At 39.6% G+C, this 16446-nt stretch overlaps 2 protein-coding genes and 1 pseudogene across 4 annotated transcripts in view; 1 reads left to right on the top strand and 2 right to left on the bottom strand.

The window, feature by feature from the left end:
* Positions 1–150, bottom strand: part of BEND6 (BEN domain containing 6) — a 67671-nt gene extending 67521 nt beyond the window's left edge. Inside the window, exon 1 of the mRNA XM_029945275.1 lies at positions 62–150. The gene's annotated coding sequence lies outside the window, so the exon portion shown is untranslated. The remainder of the gene's footprint in view (positions 1–61) is intronic.
* Positions 54–16446, top strand: part of DST (dystonin) — a 489005-nt gene continuing 472612 nt past the window's right edge. For all 3 annotated transcript variants that reach the window (XM_029945269.1, XM_029945267.1, XM_029945266.1), the window contains exons 1-2: positions 54–243; positions 841–875. In XM_029945269.1, coding sequence (XP_029801129.1) covers positions 63–243; positions 841–875 — 216 coding nt within the window. In that variant the 5' untranslated portion in view covers positions 54–62. The remainder of the gene's footprint in view (positions 244–840; positions 876–16446) is intronic.
* LOC115296371 overlaps positions 15215–16446 on the bottom strand; it is a 50810-nt pseudogene continuing 49578 nt past the window's right edge.

Genomic DNA, 16446 nt, shown 5'->3' with positions numbered 1-16446 from the left:
GCGGGTGCCTGTGCCGCCGCCCTCCAGCCCCGCCGCCGAGCCGCCCCCGCCTCGCCCGCACCATGATCGCCGCGGCTTTCCTCGTCTTGCTGAGACCCTACAGCATCCAATGTGCCCTCTTTCTCTTGTTGCTTCTGCTGGGCACCATCGCCACCATCGTCTTCTTTTGCTGCTGGCACCGCAGGCTCCAGAAAGGGAGGCATCCGATGAAATCGGTCTTTTCGGGTCGTTCAAGGAGCCGAGGTAAGACACGCCGTGACGGCTGTCTTCGGGCCGGGAGGAAGGCGTAAGCGGATTTGGAGAGTGCAGCGGGCTCGCGCCCTTCCGCGCTGCGCTCCCTACCCCCATCGCTGCCCACTCCGCTAGCCGAGTCCGTTTATGTATTTAACGTGCCTTGCTTGTCCTTTTTGCCCTCACCGCCTTCCTCCGGGCTTCGCTGTTGGGATGCCCGCGGTGATCCCCAGAGCTGGGAGGGGAGGAGGCACGGGCGCCGGTTCTTAGTGTCCGTTTGCTAAAGCCCTAAGGATAATTGGAGCGGAATCCGGGGCTGCGGCAGCCTCCCTTCGCCCAGCCATCGCTGGAGCTTAGGGGTAGGAAAGTCAGGCACGGAGAGTTCGGGGCTCTCCAACTCTCCCAGAACTTTCCTTGAAACTTCTCTCAGAGAACTCACCTAGAGACCGAGGGCCTAGTAACCTCCCCGCCCTATAGTATGTCCCCACTGAATTTAAGGCGTCAGGAATGTGCCTTTCCGAGCCTTGTCCCTCAGGCAAGTCCTTAGTAACTCGTCAGGTGAAGAACAAGGAGTTAAATGAAGTCTCGTGTTTCTTTTTTTCTCCCCAGATGCTGTTATGAGATCCCACCACTTTCGTTCTGAGGTAATTTATTTAGCGCGCACGCTCAAGGTCAGAAGAAGTTCTCTTTCCTGAGTACCAATATTAATCATATGCGTGTTAAGAAACCAGCAGGATATTGAAGGGCGTGCATGCTGTCCCCAAACCTAAAGTGACGTGTCTTTTTAAGCGATTCCCCACGGTTGGTGCCCGCCGAACCGACGGCGTTAGCAGATTTCTTGTGTGGTGGAGCCCCTGTACCAGCGGGGGAAAGACGGCCCCTAAAAGCGCGACAGACCTTAGGAAACTTCGCCACGGGGTGGATCTGTTTCGTTGACGGTCCGTTATTGGCCGGTGGGGGCTGTCTGGGTGCTGTGAGCTGGCCGTGGGGGCGCCCTTGGAGAGCCACGGACAGAGGAGAGCCCTTAGGATGAGTGCCGAGCAGTTTGATCCCTATGCGTTTCACTTCAGGCGCTCTAGTGCGTATTCGTATTCACCCGGAAAGCTGCCCGGGTTTTCCTGGGGCCAGCTGCTGCGCTTCGCAAAGTGGAGGTGGGAGTGATCCGGCTGGATCTGGTCGTGTGCGCTGGTCTCGGCTCTCGGAACGCAGACCGTCCCTCTGGGAGCAGGTGATGTGGGTGCCGTGATTAGGTGACACTGTTGTGGGACCAGCCCCACTGAAGGTAGGACAAAACCGAAAGCACAAGCTCTCCCAGGCCCAGCATTCCTTTATGGATTTCCAGGCTGACCCCCACTTTGTGTGAGATAATTTTCCCTCTTTTTAGGAGAGTTTCACACAGCCAGGCCTGGAGGTTGCCGGTAACAATGCTTGCTGTGGTTTAGTCATTTTAGCAAAGACTTCATGGTTAGACAGTCTCCATTTACTTGCTATTTACCTGAGAAGTTATTTCACATTTCGTTTCACTAGTTAATCAGATGTTTTATTGCATCGTAGATGTTTTCTTTGACTCTGGTCGCTGGAAATCTTTAACTGAATTATTATAACATCATTATCATGTAGCACAGTGAGCAATTCCCCTGCATGTAGCCCTGGAGGGTGGGTGAGAACTCTCTTCTCAATTTAGGATACTTAAGAGAATAAATGAACCAATCAGATAATCAAGTTTCCATTCCTGTCTTTACACTAACCAGCAGTGTATTCTGGAAAACTCTCTTAACTTCTCAGCATCTCAGTTTCTCTATCTGTAAGATGGTACCTTGCAGGGTTACAGTGGAGGGGAAATTTACAAGTAATTATGTAAAAAAAAAACCCCACCCCGCTCAGTTCATAATAAATATTCAGTAATGGGTAGCTACCATTACATCTTATAAAATTGAATTTAAAATGTGTAAAACTAAAAATCTTTGCACAATTTAAATGAAATGTTAATTTAATTAATTTAAACTGAAGGGAAATAAACTCTATTATGAACAACATTTTTGAATATCTGATTAATTAGAGCAACTCATTTAGATGATTATTTATTAAAAATAAATAATGGTCAGGATGCAAATATCAAAATTTAGGAGTTTGATTTTAAGAACAGATTCCCAGCTCCATACACATAAGTGATAGAATTAAAACAATCCTGTTATGAATTATTTTATTCTCCATTAGGCATTTTAGCAAACACAAATGAAAAAAATGCGATACGACTGTGTCTTGTTTAGTTATCTCTCAGTTAAGCGTTTGTCCTGTTTTTGCATTTGATTAGGAAAGCTGGGAGTAGTTGTTTAATGCTTATAACTCATTTTACAAGATTCCTAATCCAGTTTGGCATCTTGTCTATACTTCATATTTGCCTGATCTACTAGCCTATGAACTCTTTGAGGACATGAACCATGTCTATCCTGATTAGAACTATATCCCTACTGCCTGGTATAGAGTGGGTTCTTAATAAATATTTATTGAATGAATAAAAAAATTTCTCAGTTGTGTGCCAGTTCTCATAAATTGGCAAATAGAACTCAGAGTTGGGGGAAAAAAAAGAATGTCTCAGGACATTGCTTGGAATTCAACATTTGCTGAATCTCTTTCCAGCTTTTAAAAATTTCCCTGGAGTTTGTATTAAAAATGTAAATTGCTAATTATAATAAAATAGATTTGGTTAGAATGTTTTTTTTCTCAGGAAATTAAATACAATATTAGCTAAATTGTTGATGGGCTACCTGTGTGCCTTTCTGTACCAAGTTTCTTTGATAAACTACTCAAAGAATGTTATTTTATGTGAAAATCCCCAGTGCATGAGAGTGTCACATTTCATCACTGTTTTATGCTTACCACAAATAAAACATTTTCCCTTAAGGAAAACATTGGGAATTTTTTTTCAGTTTATTTTTGGGAGAGAGAGAGACAGAATGTGAGCAGGGGAGGGGCAGAGAGAGACGGAAACACAGAATCTGAAGCAGGCTCCAGGCTCTGAGCTGTCAGCACAGAGCCTGACACAGGGCTCAGACTCATGAACCTCGAGATCCTGACCTGAGCCAGAGTTGGCTGCTTAACTGACTGAGCCACCCAGGTGCCCCTGGGACTATTTTTTTCCTCCCTTTTTATCAAAATGCCATTTCTTGCAGTATTTTCTCCTCGAGAAATACCTCTGAATTTTTTGGATTCTAGCATTTCAAAAAATTAGAATTTGAGTAGCATAACGGATATTCTTGTTGCTTTTCTTTGCAGTAGCTGCTGCAAAATATTTCTCAAAGAAAACGTTTTGATTTTTTGACCAGTCATAATCATATTGAACTAAGAAGTTAGTGCCTTCCTCACTCCAATCTCCATAAGTAGATCATTCACTTTCAGCATTTCCATAGTGGTCAAATAAAGAAAATGAGTTGAGGATATGCTGACTCATTCTGAAATGTGAAAGAGCCTTGGGAAAGCCCTGGAACATGTGAAGAAGTTTGTTAGCCCTATGCTGCTCTACTTGGCACAGGCTATTGCTCCTGCTGCCTACGTGCCCGGGAAGGAGTCCTACTGGACAGGAAAGTTCAGGATGTTCCTTCCCAGGTAGTCATACTCCTTCAGTGGGAAAACTATGGCATCAAAACCCACTTTGCCTTGTGAAGAAAGTCACATCTATCATCTGAGGAGCTCCAGCTTTGTTTTTCTCACATATAATAAACACATTTCTTCCTCATGAAGCTACAACTAAATAATACAGATGTTTATAAGATGTTTTGAAAGTGTAACCATCTACCAAGCCTTGCAAATTCATCTTTATTGGCCTAATAGTCCTCTAAAATTTTTTAAATGTTTATTTTTGAAAGAGAGAGAGCGAGTGAGCATGCATGCAAGTGAGGGAGGGGCAGAGAGCAGGGGACAGAGGATCTGAAGCAGGCTCTGCGCTGACAACAGTGAGCCTGATGCAGGGCTTGAATTTATGAACCAGGAGATCGTGACCTCAGCTGAGGTCAGACACTCAACGGACTGAGCCACCCAGGTGCCCCAGTAGTCCTTTGAATTTTAACAATGGCATGAGAATGTGAAATCATTAACCAGCCAGCAAGGGCTGAACACTGTAACTGCAACTTACTGACAGATATAAAGACCCAATTAGATAGATAGAAATGTGTGTTTTATGTCTGAATATAAAGAACTTGTGTAGTTTTTTGTTTTCATAGCTTATGAAGAGAAGTGATTTCACACTGAAGTAGGACACAGTTTAGAAACCAAGTCAATCTGGACATCTAAGAAGTGTACTTTTCCTGAGGATTTATACCGTTTTATGCTGTGACTTTACACAATGGTTAACTGTTATACTGGATTCCTGTGGTAAAAATCAAGCAGTGACAATCCTGATTTTAAGGAAATTTCAGAAAGTGATACGAGTAATTGAGGTACCATGAGATTTCAAGAAAGAGCCTTGGGAGTACTTCAATAGGATGCAGACAATGAGAATGCCCTTTGAGAATACCCAGAGTGAACAGTGGTAAAATGATCCCTGTTCACCAGCTCAGTGGAATAAGGGAAGCCTTGTTTCATGTAAGGAAGGGGAAGAGTGTGTTGTGTGTCTATCAGGATTTGAGTAAATATCTTCATTTCCCATTTCAGGTAAAGGAACCAAAAGAGTTAACTCAAGTTAAGCAATTCTCAAAGAGTCAAATAGCAAGATAAGAACTGAGTAAGACAAGAACTCCCTGGCTACATTTTGTTTGCTCTATGGTGTTTAACTGTGTCACTCATAGCTCAGAGAATAATATGCCAAACATTTTCAACGAAAGAGACCAGCTAATTTCTTAACAGAGCTGAATAGGTTAATCCTTTATGCTCTTCCAATGATTATTCAAGTTATCATACATGAAAGGATAGTCCATACAAACTCTCTTGGCCTCATTATGTTCTCAGAGTGCCCCTTTGCCAAATTGTGCAAGGATTGTCAGCAAAATAACCATATTTCCTAGCTTCTTGTTAAATTTGTATATTTCATTGCTAACTACCCAATTCAATGAATTAGAGAAAATGATAGTTTATTATTTTGCTCTCTTTTAAATGGGATTATCTTTATAAATAAATTCTTTGCTTAGAATTAAAATCTAGATCTAAATTAGATTATACTAATTAAATCAGTCATAACTTGAAGTCTACACATGATATAGTATTAATTTAGCTTCACTCAATTATTTTCAAAATAAATACATTTACTCTTTTGTTCTGTACAAAGTGTGATGTTAGATAGTAGGACTAACAATGGGTCTAAGGTATAGCCCTGCCCTTGACGATCGCTTCTCGGTCATTTCCAATATCAGTGCTGAAATTTTATAGTTGATGGTTTTTTCTGTTACGGTAACCGAACTGCTGTGTTGTTTCCAACTATGAATCACAAATGTGGCAAGAGCATCAAAGGCCAGGGTGTACAAGTACAGCCAATACATTTGTAAAAAAGACAGATTCATCCTGTTCACAGAGCTGTATTATGCCAGAGTCACCACTACCGTGTAATTTACCCTTATATTAGCTACGTGGCAACCAAACAGCATACTAAAAGGAAGAAAAAAGGAGAAAGAATAGAAACCCACTTTTCCCCCCTTGCAATCCAAGCCAATTAAATGCAGTCTAGATGAAAGTTGAAACAAAAGCTTTTCCAGAGAAGTTTGAATATTTGTCTAATCTTAAGGCTCAAGAATGACTCTTTTTTGAGATATGGATCATGAAATAGAACTAGACTAACAACGAGTATCAGTTTAAAGAAAGGAATATAAACAGAGAGTTCAAAATCCTGCTTTGGGGTTCCAGCTGTGCCACTAAGTGGGTGAGCTTGGTCAAGTCTTTTAATATCTCTGAGACTTAGACTTGGTGTTCACTGATAACATGAAGATGATATCTAAGCTCCTTCCAGAAGTAATAGGCCACATTTCTGCTATGTGCAAAGCATCATGCTAAAAAGGCATGTAAAACATGAATCCTGCCTTCTAGGAGGTTTAGGCAGATAAAGATGAAGATATAATTAACAGAAACACCAAGGAACAAATTATGTTTAGAAAAGGAATAGTTGGAATTGTTTGGGTGAAAGGACTGCTTCTAGCTAGGGTGATCAGAAAGGCCTTCCAGGAGGCGGTGATATTTATGCTGAGGCATGCAGGTTGGGTAGTATCTGGCGAGACAGAGAGGAAATGAGAACCATCGCCCAGCAGAACACATGAGGACAGGCCAAGATTTAGGAAGGCATGCGCCTCTTTTCAGAGCTCAGAATATGCTAATATGATTAGAAAAAAGGGTTCCTGAGATTGCAAAAAGAAATGTAGAGGTAGAAATATAAGTGGGTGCCAGCTACAATAAAAATATTTTTTGCATACTACTTGACAATTAGCAAAGGCCTTGACATAACATTATTTTATATGAATGCTCTAGGAAGGCACCTGCTATGAGCCCTCTCAAGAGAAGCAAAAACACTTTTTGATTTCTTTGTCAGCAACTATAGCAAAACATCCCTGTTACCCTTTTTTTTTTTTTTTTTTTTGCATGCTCAAGGAGAATGGAGAGTCATGTCCACTGTGCGGAGGGCCTGCGAAAATGAGTGGGGATGGGCTTTTCTAGTCACCCAGAAGCTGTGCTTTTGCAGGATAACACGTTTTCAGGTCCAGTGCTCAAGTATCACTGGGTTGTATTTTGACTGCAGATACCATATGTCTGGGGATTTGTGACATCCTGCTCATGTGTTCAATGTGGTCATTACAAATCCCAGTGCAAAGTATAAAAAATTTGCAAGTAATTTGTTATATACAAGTCCATTTTGACCAGATTTTGAAATATATTACAGTTTTTTAAAGTATTCAAAATGTGTCTCTGCCTTCAAACTTCTTGCTTGCAAATATGTCTCCCATAGGTGTTATTCTAAGTGTTATGTCCTCCTCAAACCTCAAGCCTACTCCTTCACCCTCAGAAAGTTTTTTTTTAACATTTTATTTTTGAGATGCAGAGAGAGAGCACAAGCAGAGGAGGTGCAGAGAAAGGGGGACACAGAATCTGAAGCAGGCTCCAGGCTCTGAGCTTTCAGCACAGAGCCTGATGTGGGTCTTGAATCCATGAAGCATGTGCTCATGACCTGAGCTGAACTCAGACACTCAACTAACGAAGCCATTTGGGCACCCCTGTCTCCTCCTAACTCACAAAGAACATCAGTGCCATGAAGCAATAAGCTTTTTGGCCCCTACAAACTAAGTGTATCTTAAACTTTCTTCCTAGTCCAATAGAGAACCCATCTGCCCTCCATTTCAGTATTTCATGCTTATGTCGTGAGCTCCTTTTCTTCATAGCTCTTGCAGGATTTTGGTCCATGAATCATCCCCTCCTCTTTTATCTTCTATTGCTCCCCCTTTGCAGTACCCTTTCCTTAACACATAAGTATAATTTCTACTGACATTTTTAAAAAAAATTATTTATTTATTTTGAGGGAGAGAGAGCATGAGTGAGGGGGAGACAGAGAGAGAGAGAGGGAGAGATAGACTCCCAAGCAGGCTTCATGCTCTGCATGAGGGAGCCCAGCACTGGGCTCAGTCTCACAAACCATGAGATCATGACCTGAGCTGAAATCAAGAGTCAGTCACTTAACTGACTGAGCCACCCAGGAGCCCCTGTGCTGCCTTTTGAAAACAATACAAACTTCTCTATACCAACCAGCTCTTCTCTTGGTAAGAAAAATTTCCTCAAAAGATTCTTTGTCACCTTCTGTTCCTCACCTCTCATTTATTCCTCAACTTTGTGTAATCTGGCTTCTGCCACTGCTACTAAAAATCATTCACTCTTGGGGGTGCCTGGGTGGTTCAGTTGTTAAGCATCTGACTCTTGATTTCAGTTCAGGTCATAATCTCACGGTCATGAGATAGAGCCCTTACATTGGGGCTGAGCATGGAGCCCGCTTGGGATTCTTTCTTGCTTCTCTCTCTGCCCTTCCCCTGCTCATGCTCTCTTTTTCCCCTCAATATAAATAAATAAACTTAAAAAAAACCCACTCATTGTTAGCTTATCAATGATTTCCAAATTGTTAAATATTTCAGTCAAGAGGTTTTAGTATAACTGGAAGGTTGTGCAACCATCACACTGTTTAATTTTAGAACACTTTTATTACCCTCTTAAAAAAACTCCATACCTGTAAGCAGTCACTCCCCATTTTTCCTTCCTACTTCCTTCCTCCATCCATAACCCTAAGCCACCACTAACCTACTCTTTTATCTTAATAGATGCGCAGGCCCTCAGTTTTGCCCACCCTATTCAAACTCTCCTTGCATGATCTAACCTTACTTACTGTTTTAGTTTACCCACATGTAACGGTTACTGAAATCTGTATCTCAAATTCAGACTTCACTCTTGACTGCCAGATACAGACAGTCAATGAGTCAACGACTTTTCCCTCATTTTCCCGTGGAGGTACCATAGGTATCTCCAACTGAACAGTGAACTCATCAGTCCCAAACCCTAACTGCCACCATTTTGGAGAGTGGCACTACCCTCACCCCTACCCTCTTCAGCTGCTCAGACCAGGTTTCTGGAAGATAGCACAGATCCCTTCCCATCTATCCTGTCTTGTTTTAAATATCTCTGGAGTCTGCCTCCCTTACTAAATCCACTATGGTTACCTTAGTTCAGGCCCTTATAATAAGCCTCCAGACCAGCCTCCCTGCCTCCTCATCCCCAGTCCATGCACACTTATTTAATTAGAAACATTCTCAAATACAAATTCTTAAATTTTTTTTTAGTCAGGGAAATTCAAGTAATCCCAACATAAAAATGGATTATTAATAAACAGGGATTTGTATTCTTTCATAGCAAGAAGTCTGGAGATGCTGCCTCTTTTGCTTGAACCTCATGGTTGCAAGATGGCTGGCACGGCTCCAGACATCATGCCCGAATTCAAGGAAGGGAAAGGAAGGGACAGGAAGGATGTTCATCAGGATCAACATTTTTGCCAAAGCCTTTCATGTTACGTTTTTTTTCTTGCACTTCATTGGTCAGAACTGTGTCACAGTCCATCTGAAAGGGAAGCTTGGGGTATGAGCTTTTATCTTTCCTACCTTCTGTAGTAGAGGTAGTCAAGGGAGAAAAGGTTGGGTAAGCCATATTTCTCCTCTAAAATCCTTCAGTGGCTTCCCACTTCCATCAAGGTAATTAAGTTCAACTTTTTTTTTTAGATTTAATTTTTATTTTTTATTTTTAAGTAATCTCTGCACCCAACATGGCTCTCGAACGTACAACCCTGAGATCAAGAGTTGCAGGCTCCACAGACTGAGCCACCTCGAAGCCCCAAGTTCAACTTTTTAAAAAATGTTTATTTTGGGGGCGGGAAGGGCAGAGAGAGAGGGAGACATAGAATCTGAAGCAGGCTTCAGGCTCTGCAGTGTTGGCACAGAGCCCAACGTGGGGCTCGAACTCACAAACTGTGAGATATGACCTGAGCTGAATTTAGGTGATTAATTGACTGAGCCACCCAGGTGGCCCCCAAGTTCAACTTTCTTAATATTACATCAAAATTATCCCTGTGCTTATATTCTTGGGATACTTCTATTCTGTTTTTCTACATTTATAATTCTTGAAACAGACCATGACCTTCGAAGATTATTGTTTTTATCCATGTTATTTCCAACTGAGAAAGCCTCTCTTACTCTTCCATTCCTCTCATTGCCCACTCACTGCCAACAAAAACAAAAATACTCAGGCACAGAAGGCCAACTCCTGACTTTCCTTTGAGATCTAGTTCATAAGTCATACAGGAAACGTTCCTAGCTGCCTCTTTGTAATAGTAATTGAGTTTTTGTTTTTCTCTTCTGCAAGATTTTGAGTATCTTGAGGGTAGTCTAAGTCCCTAGTTCTTATCTCAATGGCTGGTACAGAATAAAGGTCAGTAAATGTTTGCTAAGTGAGTGAATATTTGATGTTTTCTAAAGTCAGTTTAATTCTCAATTTTCATGGATTCTGTAACTTTCCAAATATTCTTGTGTTTGGAATAATTGGAATATTTCCAAATATTCCTATATTTCCAAATATTCCTTTTACTTAAAGAGAAACAGATGGCTTTCATTTTTTAAAATGCTTTTCATTTTTTAATTTCAGGTATACTCACAGTTATGCCTTAGTTAACATCATGTGTTTACTTTGAAAATACATATTCAGGCACTTTTAAAAATGAGTTGAAAATATTCCCTGACATTTTTATTCATTATTGAAAGGATTTGCATACTTTGCTGTTGGAGTTTTGAACAAAAATTTTAATATTTAATGTTTTAACTCCAATTTATAGTATGAAAAATCAATGTTAAGTATATTGTCTGGTAATCAATACACCTTATCACCAGTTTTGCCACTCAGTTCCAGTGCCTGAATTTTATGTTTGGTTTATAATCACATTGGTGCCAAGTGGTATTGTTTTAACTGTCATGATCTTAAAAGAAAAGATTAGGGCAGTTTTAATGTGTAATTTATGCATTCATTCCTGGTGAGGGCCAAATGTTGTAGTTTGGTAATCTCTGTTCAACTAGTTTTGGGAAATGTGGTGGTAAATTGGAATAAAGAATATCAGATCAGAAATACCAAAAATCAAGGTAAATATATAATACTATTTCACTCCTAATTTCTTTGAAATACAAATAATTGTTTAGGGCACAAATTGTAACATTGCCTTGTGAGATGTATGATGTATATATAGAGATTTGACAACTATAGTGTAGACCAGTACAGGGGAGTAAATGGACTCGCTATGTGATTATAACATTTTTACATTTTATATTAAGTGATATATTAACTCTAAGTAGAATGAAAAGTTAAGGATGCAGGTTGTGGGAGGGGGGAAGGGGCTAAAAAGGTAAGGGGCATTAATAAATCTACTCCTGAAATCATTGTTGCACTATATGCTAACTAACTTGGATATAAATTAAGAAAAAAATAATAATGCAAATCTGATAGATAAACCCAAATTGAATTTTAAAAGATATCCAAATGATCCAAAGAAGGAAGGAATGAAGGAACAAAGGAACAAAAAAACAGAGAGGACAGGTTGCAAATAAAATATTAAATGGTAGCTCTCAATCCATATTAATAGTTGCATTAAATATTAATGGGCTAACCACTCCAATTAAGAGACACATTATTGGAATGGATACATAGTAAGATCTGACAATAGGCTGTTTATAAGAGATATACTTAAAGACCCAGTTAGACTGAGAGTGAATGGATGGAAAAAATAAATGATGCATATGATAATCAAAAGAAGGTCAAAGTGGCCATATTAATATCAGATGAAATAGGTATCAAGGAAAATAGATAAAGAGAGATGTTCCATAATGAGAAAAGGACTAAATGTTCTGGGAGACATAACCATAAATATTTATATATATCTAACAACAAAACTTCAAATTGCATGGAGTAAAAATTACCAGATTTAGAAGGAGAAATAGGGGCACCTGGCTGGCTCAATCAGTAGAGCATGTGACTCTTGATCTCAGGGTTGTAAGGTCAAGCCGCACAGTGGGTGTAGAGATTACTTAAAAAAAAATCTTAAAAAAAGGGGAAATAAACAATTTTGTAATCATAACGATGATTTTAACATACTTTTCTCAGCAATTGATGGAATAGCCATATAGTAAATCAGTAAAGAAAAAGGTGATCTTACGATCCCCATCAACTATCATCACCTAACTGATACTTACAGAACATCATACTCACATGACTCATTCACAAAGACAGACTATATTCTGGGCCATAAAATATTTCGAACTAAATGATAATGAAAACACATCTCAAAATAGTGGGATGCAGCCAAAGCAGTGCTTAGAGGAAAACATGTAGCTTTAACTGCTTATATTGGAAAAGAAGAAAGATCTAAAATCTAACAATTTTTCAACTTTAAGAAGCTAGAGGATAGAAAGTGCAAAGTAAACACAAAGTTAGTAGAAGTATGGAAATGATAAAGAGCGGACATTGATGAAATAGAGAAAAAACATACAATAGAGAAAATAAAGTTGTGTCTTTGAAAATATCAACAAAGTGTTTAAATGTCTTAGCTTGGCTGATCTACAGAAAAACAAAAATCAGTGATATGATAACATGGAAGAGAGTATGTAACTATAGAACCCACAGACATTAAAAGACTGAGAGAATATTCTATACAATTTTATTCTATACAACTTGACAACGAAGATGAAATGGGCAAATATCTATTTAGAGCCTTCAGTTTTCCATCCTGAGCATATTTCATCATATCTTAGAATTGCTGACACTCCCAGGTCTTGAATTCTGAAATATCTCTGACTACACAACCTCCTTTCTTTGTACCTCATCATGCCCACCTAATGAGTTTCTGCCTTACCTTCATCAGGACCTCTGGTCTAATTCTCTTCTAGCTTTCAGCCTATCTGACTTAACTTCACTTGCCTTTCTGCTCAGTATAGACCCTTAATTGACTGTATAAAGAAGCTTTTACTGTTATTCTCACTTTGCTCTTGCAGTGACTTGCTCTGCCACCAGTGACTCTGACAATTCCCAGACCTGAGTCTTATCGACCTGTTTTTTCTATTTCTATGCTTAGAAAGCATCTGCTTAGAAGGCAGATATTGACAGTTGGTCTCTGCCTGGCTGGGCAGTTGTTCTGGTCTGAGTCAGGCTTGGCTCATTGTAGCTGGAACTCCTGTGTCTTTGATCAGCCTCAGACAAATTCAGTTTTCCTATGCAGGTCTCTCCTGTTGGTTAACTTGCGGCTAGATTTGAGTTCCAGATGTGGAATAAGTGAGGCATCTTGAGGTCTAGGCTCTTAACTTATATAGTGCCTCTGTTCACATATTGTTTTGGCCACAGCAGGTCACAAGGAGTGGGGAAAATAGAGTCCTGATGCAGAGAATTGAAAGTATTGTGGCCACATATGCAATCTACCATAGGTAATCTTTTGATTTCTCTCTGGTTTGCTTATGTACTATGCTCCTCAAAGCACTCATTTTAGGCCTTTTCTGTTGTTTTCCCTGAATAGTCTATTTGCAATATCTCTGATTTCATATATATGTAAATTACTTCCACCTGAAAATTCTAGCCCTGGCTTAATTTTTCAACATTTTTGATGAATAATTTCCAGTTTTAGAATATTTTCTATCACCTCAGAAAGATTTCTCATGCCTGTTTGCATTTAATTCCTGTGTTCATGCCTTATCCCATAGTGGTTCTATTTTTTGTTGTTGTTTATTTTTGAATGAGAGAGAGAGAGAGAGATGCAGAGAGACAAGGGGACAGGGGATCTGCACTGACAGCAGCGAGCCTGATGTGGAGCACAAACTCATGAACCACAAGATCACGACCTGAGCCAAAGTCGGACACTCAACCAACCCAGGCACCCCAACCCACCCCTCACCCTATAAAATCTCTGATATACTTTCAGTATCTATAGATTTGCCTTTTCTGGACATTGAAGATAAGTGGAATCATATAATATGTAGTCTTTTTGCATCTGGTTTCTTTCATGTAGCTTAATGTTTTTGAGGTTCATCTAATGTTGTAGCATATATTAGTTTTTTGTTCTTTTTTGTTGGTGATTAGCATTCCATTCTATGAATATACCACACTTTGTCCATTCACCAGTTAATGGATATTGGATTTTCCCTCAGTTTTTAGCTGTTTATAAATAATGCTGCTATGAATATTTGCTTAAAATCTTTGGGCATATGTTTTCATTTATCTTAGGTACCTAGGAGTAGAATTGCTTATTTATATGATAAATTTATGTTTAATTTTTTAAAGAAATTGCCAACCTGTTTTCCAAAGTGGATGCACAATTTAATATTCTCACCAGCAATGTATGAGGGTTCTAGTTTCTTCACATCCTTGGCAGTACTTACTATTGTCTTTTTAATTATAGCCATTCCAGTGGGTCTGAAGTGGTATTCTGTAATTTTAATTTTCATTTCTCTGGTGACTAATTATTTTGAGCATCTTTCCATGTTCACATGGTTCAAATCTTGGCCATTTTTATTTTATTTTATATTATTTTTTAAAGTGTATTTTTTATTTTGAGAGAGAGAGAGCAGGGGAGGGGTAGAGAGAGATGGAGAGAGAATCTCAAGGAGGCTCTGTGCTGTCAGCACAAAGCCCCATGTGGTGAGATCATGACCTGAGTCAAAATCAAGAGTTGGAGGCTCAACTATCTGAGCCACCCAGGGGCCCTGGCCATTTTTATTTCTATTATTTATTAAAATATTGAGTTTATTTCACATATATATTTTTGTCTCCCACTATTTCCATTTGTCTGATCACCACGACTACAATATCCTGTTCTAACATTCCATACACACTTAAAACCAAGCAAAGTGTGGAGTGTCATCTTTAAAAATTAAACAGGCATTTTGGGAGCTCCTAAGTAGCTCAGTCGGTTAGGCATACAACTCTTGATCTTGGCTCGGGTCCTGATCTCAGTGTTGTAGGCTCAGGCCCCATGTTGGGCTCCGCACTGGGTCTTAAGCCTGCTTGAAAAACATGTTAAACAGGTATTTTGGACAGCACAATCTTGGCAATGGAACCTGGACTACATTTATCAGACACAGTAGGGAAAGTTTTCACTCTGCATTATAAAAAGGCCAGATAGAAACTTCTACAGCAGTGAAATAAGATGGGAAAATATTAACAAGTGTTTAGTTTATTAAAAAGAGACTTCCTCAGGGGCACCTGGATGGCTCAGTCAGTTAAGCGGCTGATTTTGGTGAGGTCATGATCTCTCGGATCTTGAGTTCAAGCCCCGCATTAGGCTCTCTGCTGTCAGCACAAAGCGTGCTTCAGATCCTCTGTCACTCCTTCTCTCAGCCCCTCCCCGGCTGGTGCTTGCTCTCTCTCTCTCTCTCTCTCTCTCTCTCAAAAATAAACATTAAAAAAAACCAAATTTCCTCCACTGCCAGAGATCTTGAATATGCCACCTGGCCAGTCATCCAAAGCAATTGTTCACATAATTGATGACGTTGGCTTCTGCTTTGGGAAGACAATCACCTTTTTCTGAACTTGTTTGCATTTTGCTTTAATATCTTCTATGAAACTAGGTCTTTTCTGTGTCTTAAGGTTTTTATTTTTTGTTTGTTTGTTTTTAAGGATTCTTAACCTTTTGATCTTGGTGTTAATGGTCTGGAGTCTTTTCCATTCTTGGTTTGATTTCTGTGCATTTTTGGCTGGAATATTTCATATAGATATCGTTACTAGAGTTTCCCCTTTAGGTCTCTCATAAAAATCATCATCATCATTGTCATCTTCCTCCTCTTCCTCCTCATCATATCATCATCTTCATTAGCAACAGGTTTTACTTTTTTCTGTGGAACTTTACTACCACTTCCATGGCAGATCGCTTTCCAGATATATTTAGGAGTTTCACATCTTCCTCCTCTTCATCTTCTGACTCTGCATCTTCCTACATACTACTAAATGCTATCCACAAAAATTCACAGCCCTGAATCCCAGTTCAACCAAAAGACCACAGGTGGTGTTATTTCGAAGCCCCCAAGGGAAATCATTGACTATACAGACATTTTCAAAGTTGCCAGTGTTACTTTAATTGGCTGCCTTCATAATTCATTGTCTCTGCCTCAACATTGTACAACCCATCTTTTTTTTAGACTTACAATCAGATATATTTATTATTATATATGTATAAAGAAGGAAACATACCAATGAAAAGGTAAAAGGCTATAGGATTTAACAAAACTAATGAACAGTGGGTTATGTCCTACATATAAGATTTAACATTTACATAACGTTCTCAAAATAAATCAGATGTATAGAAGAACAGATTAGTGACTTGATTTTATTATTTATTTATTTAAGGTTTTTTAAAATTTTTTTAGAGAGAAGAGAGAGAGACAAAGCATGAGCACGGGAGGGTCAGAGAGAGGGAGACATAGAATCTGAAGCAGGCTTCAGGCTCTCAGCTGTCAGCGCAGAGCCCAACATGGGGCTGGAATCCACGAACTGTGAGATCATGACCTGAGCCAAAGTTGGATGCTTAACTGACTGAGCCCCCTGGGCCCCCTTTATTTTTTATTTTTAAGTAGGCTTTATGCCCAGCACAGAACCCAATGCAGGGCTTGAACTTATGAGTTGAGATCAAGAGTCAGATGCTTAATTGACTGAGCCACCTAGGTGCCCCTTAATTTGATTAAAAAAATTTTT

This window comes from Suricata suricatta, chromosome 7, assembly GCF_006229205.1.
Source record: "Suricata suricatta isolate VVHF042 chromosome 7, meerkat_22Aug2017_6uvM2_HiC, whole genome shotgun sequence".
Lineage (NCBI taxonomy): Eukaryota > Metazoa > Chordata > Mammalia > Carnivora > Herpestidae > Suricata > Suricata suricatta.
The sequence above is the reverse complement of the archived record's forward strand: the minus strand, read 5'-3'. Positions and strand labels throughout refer to the sequence as shown.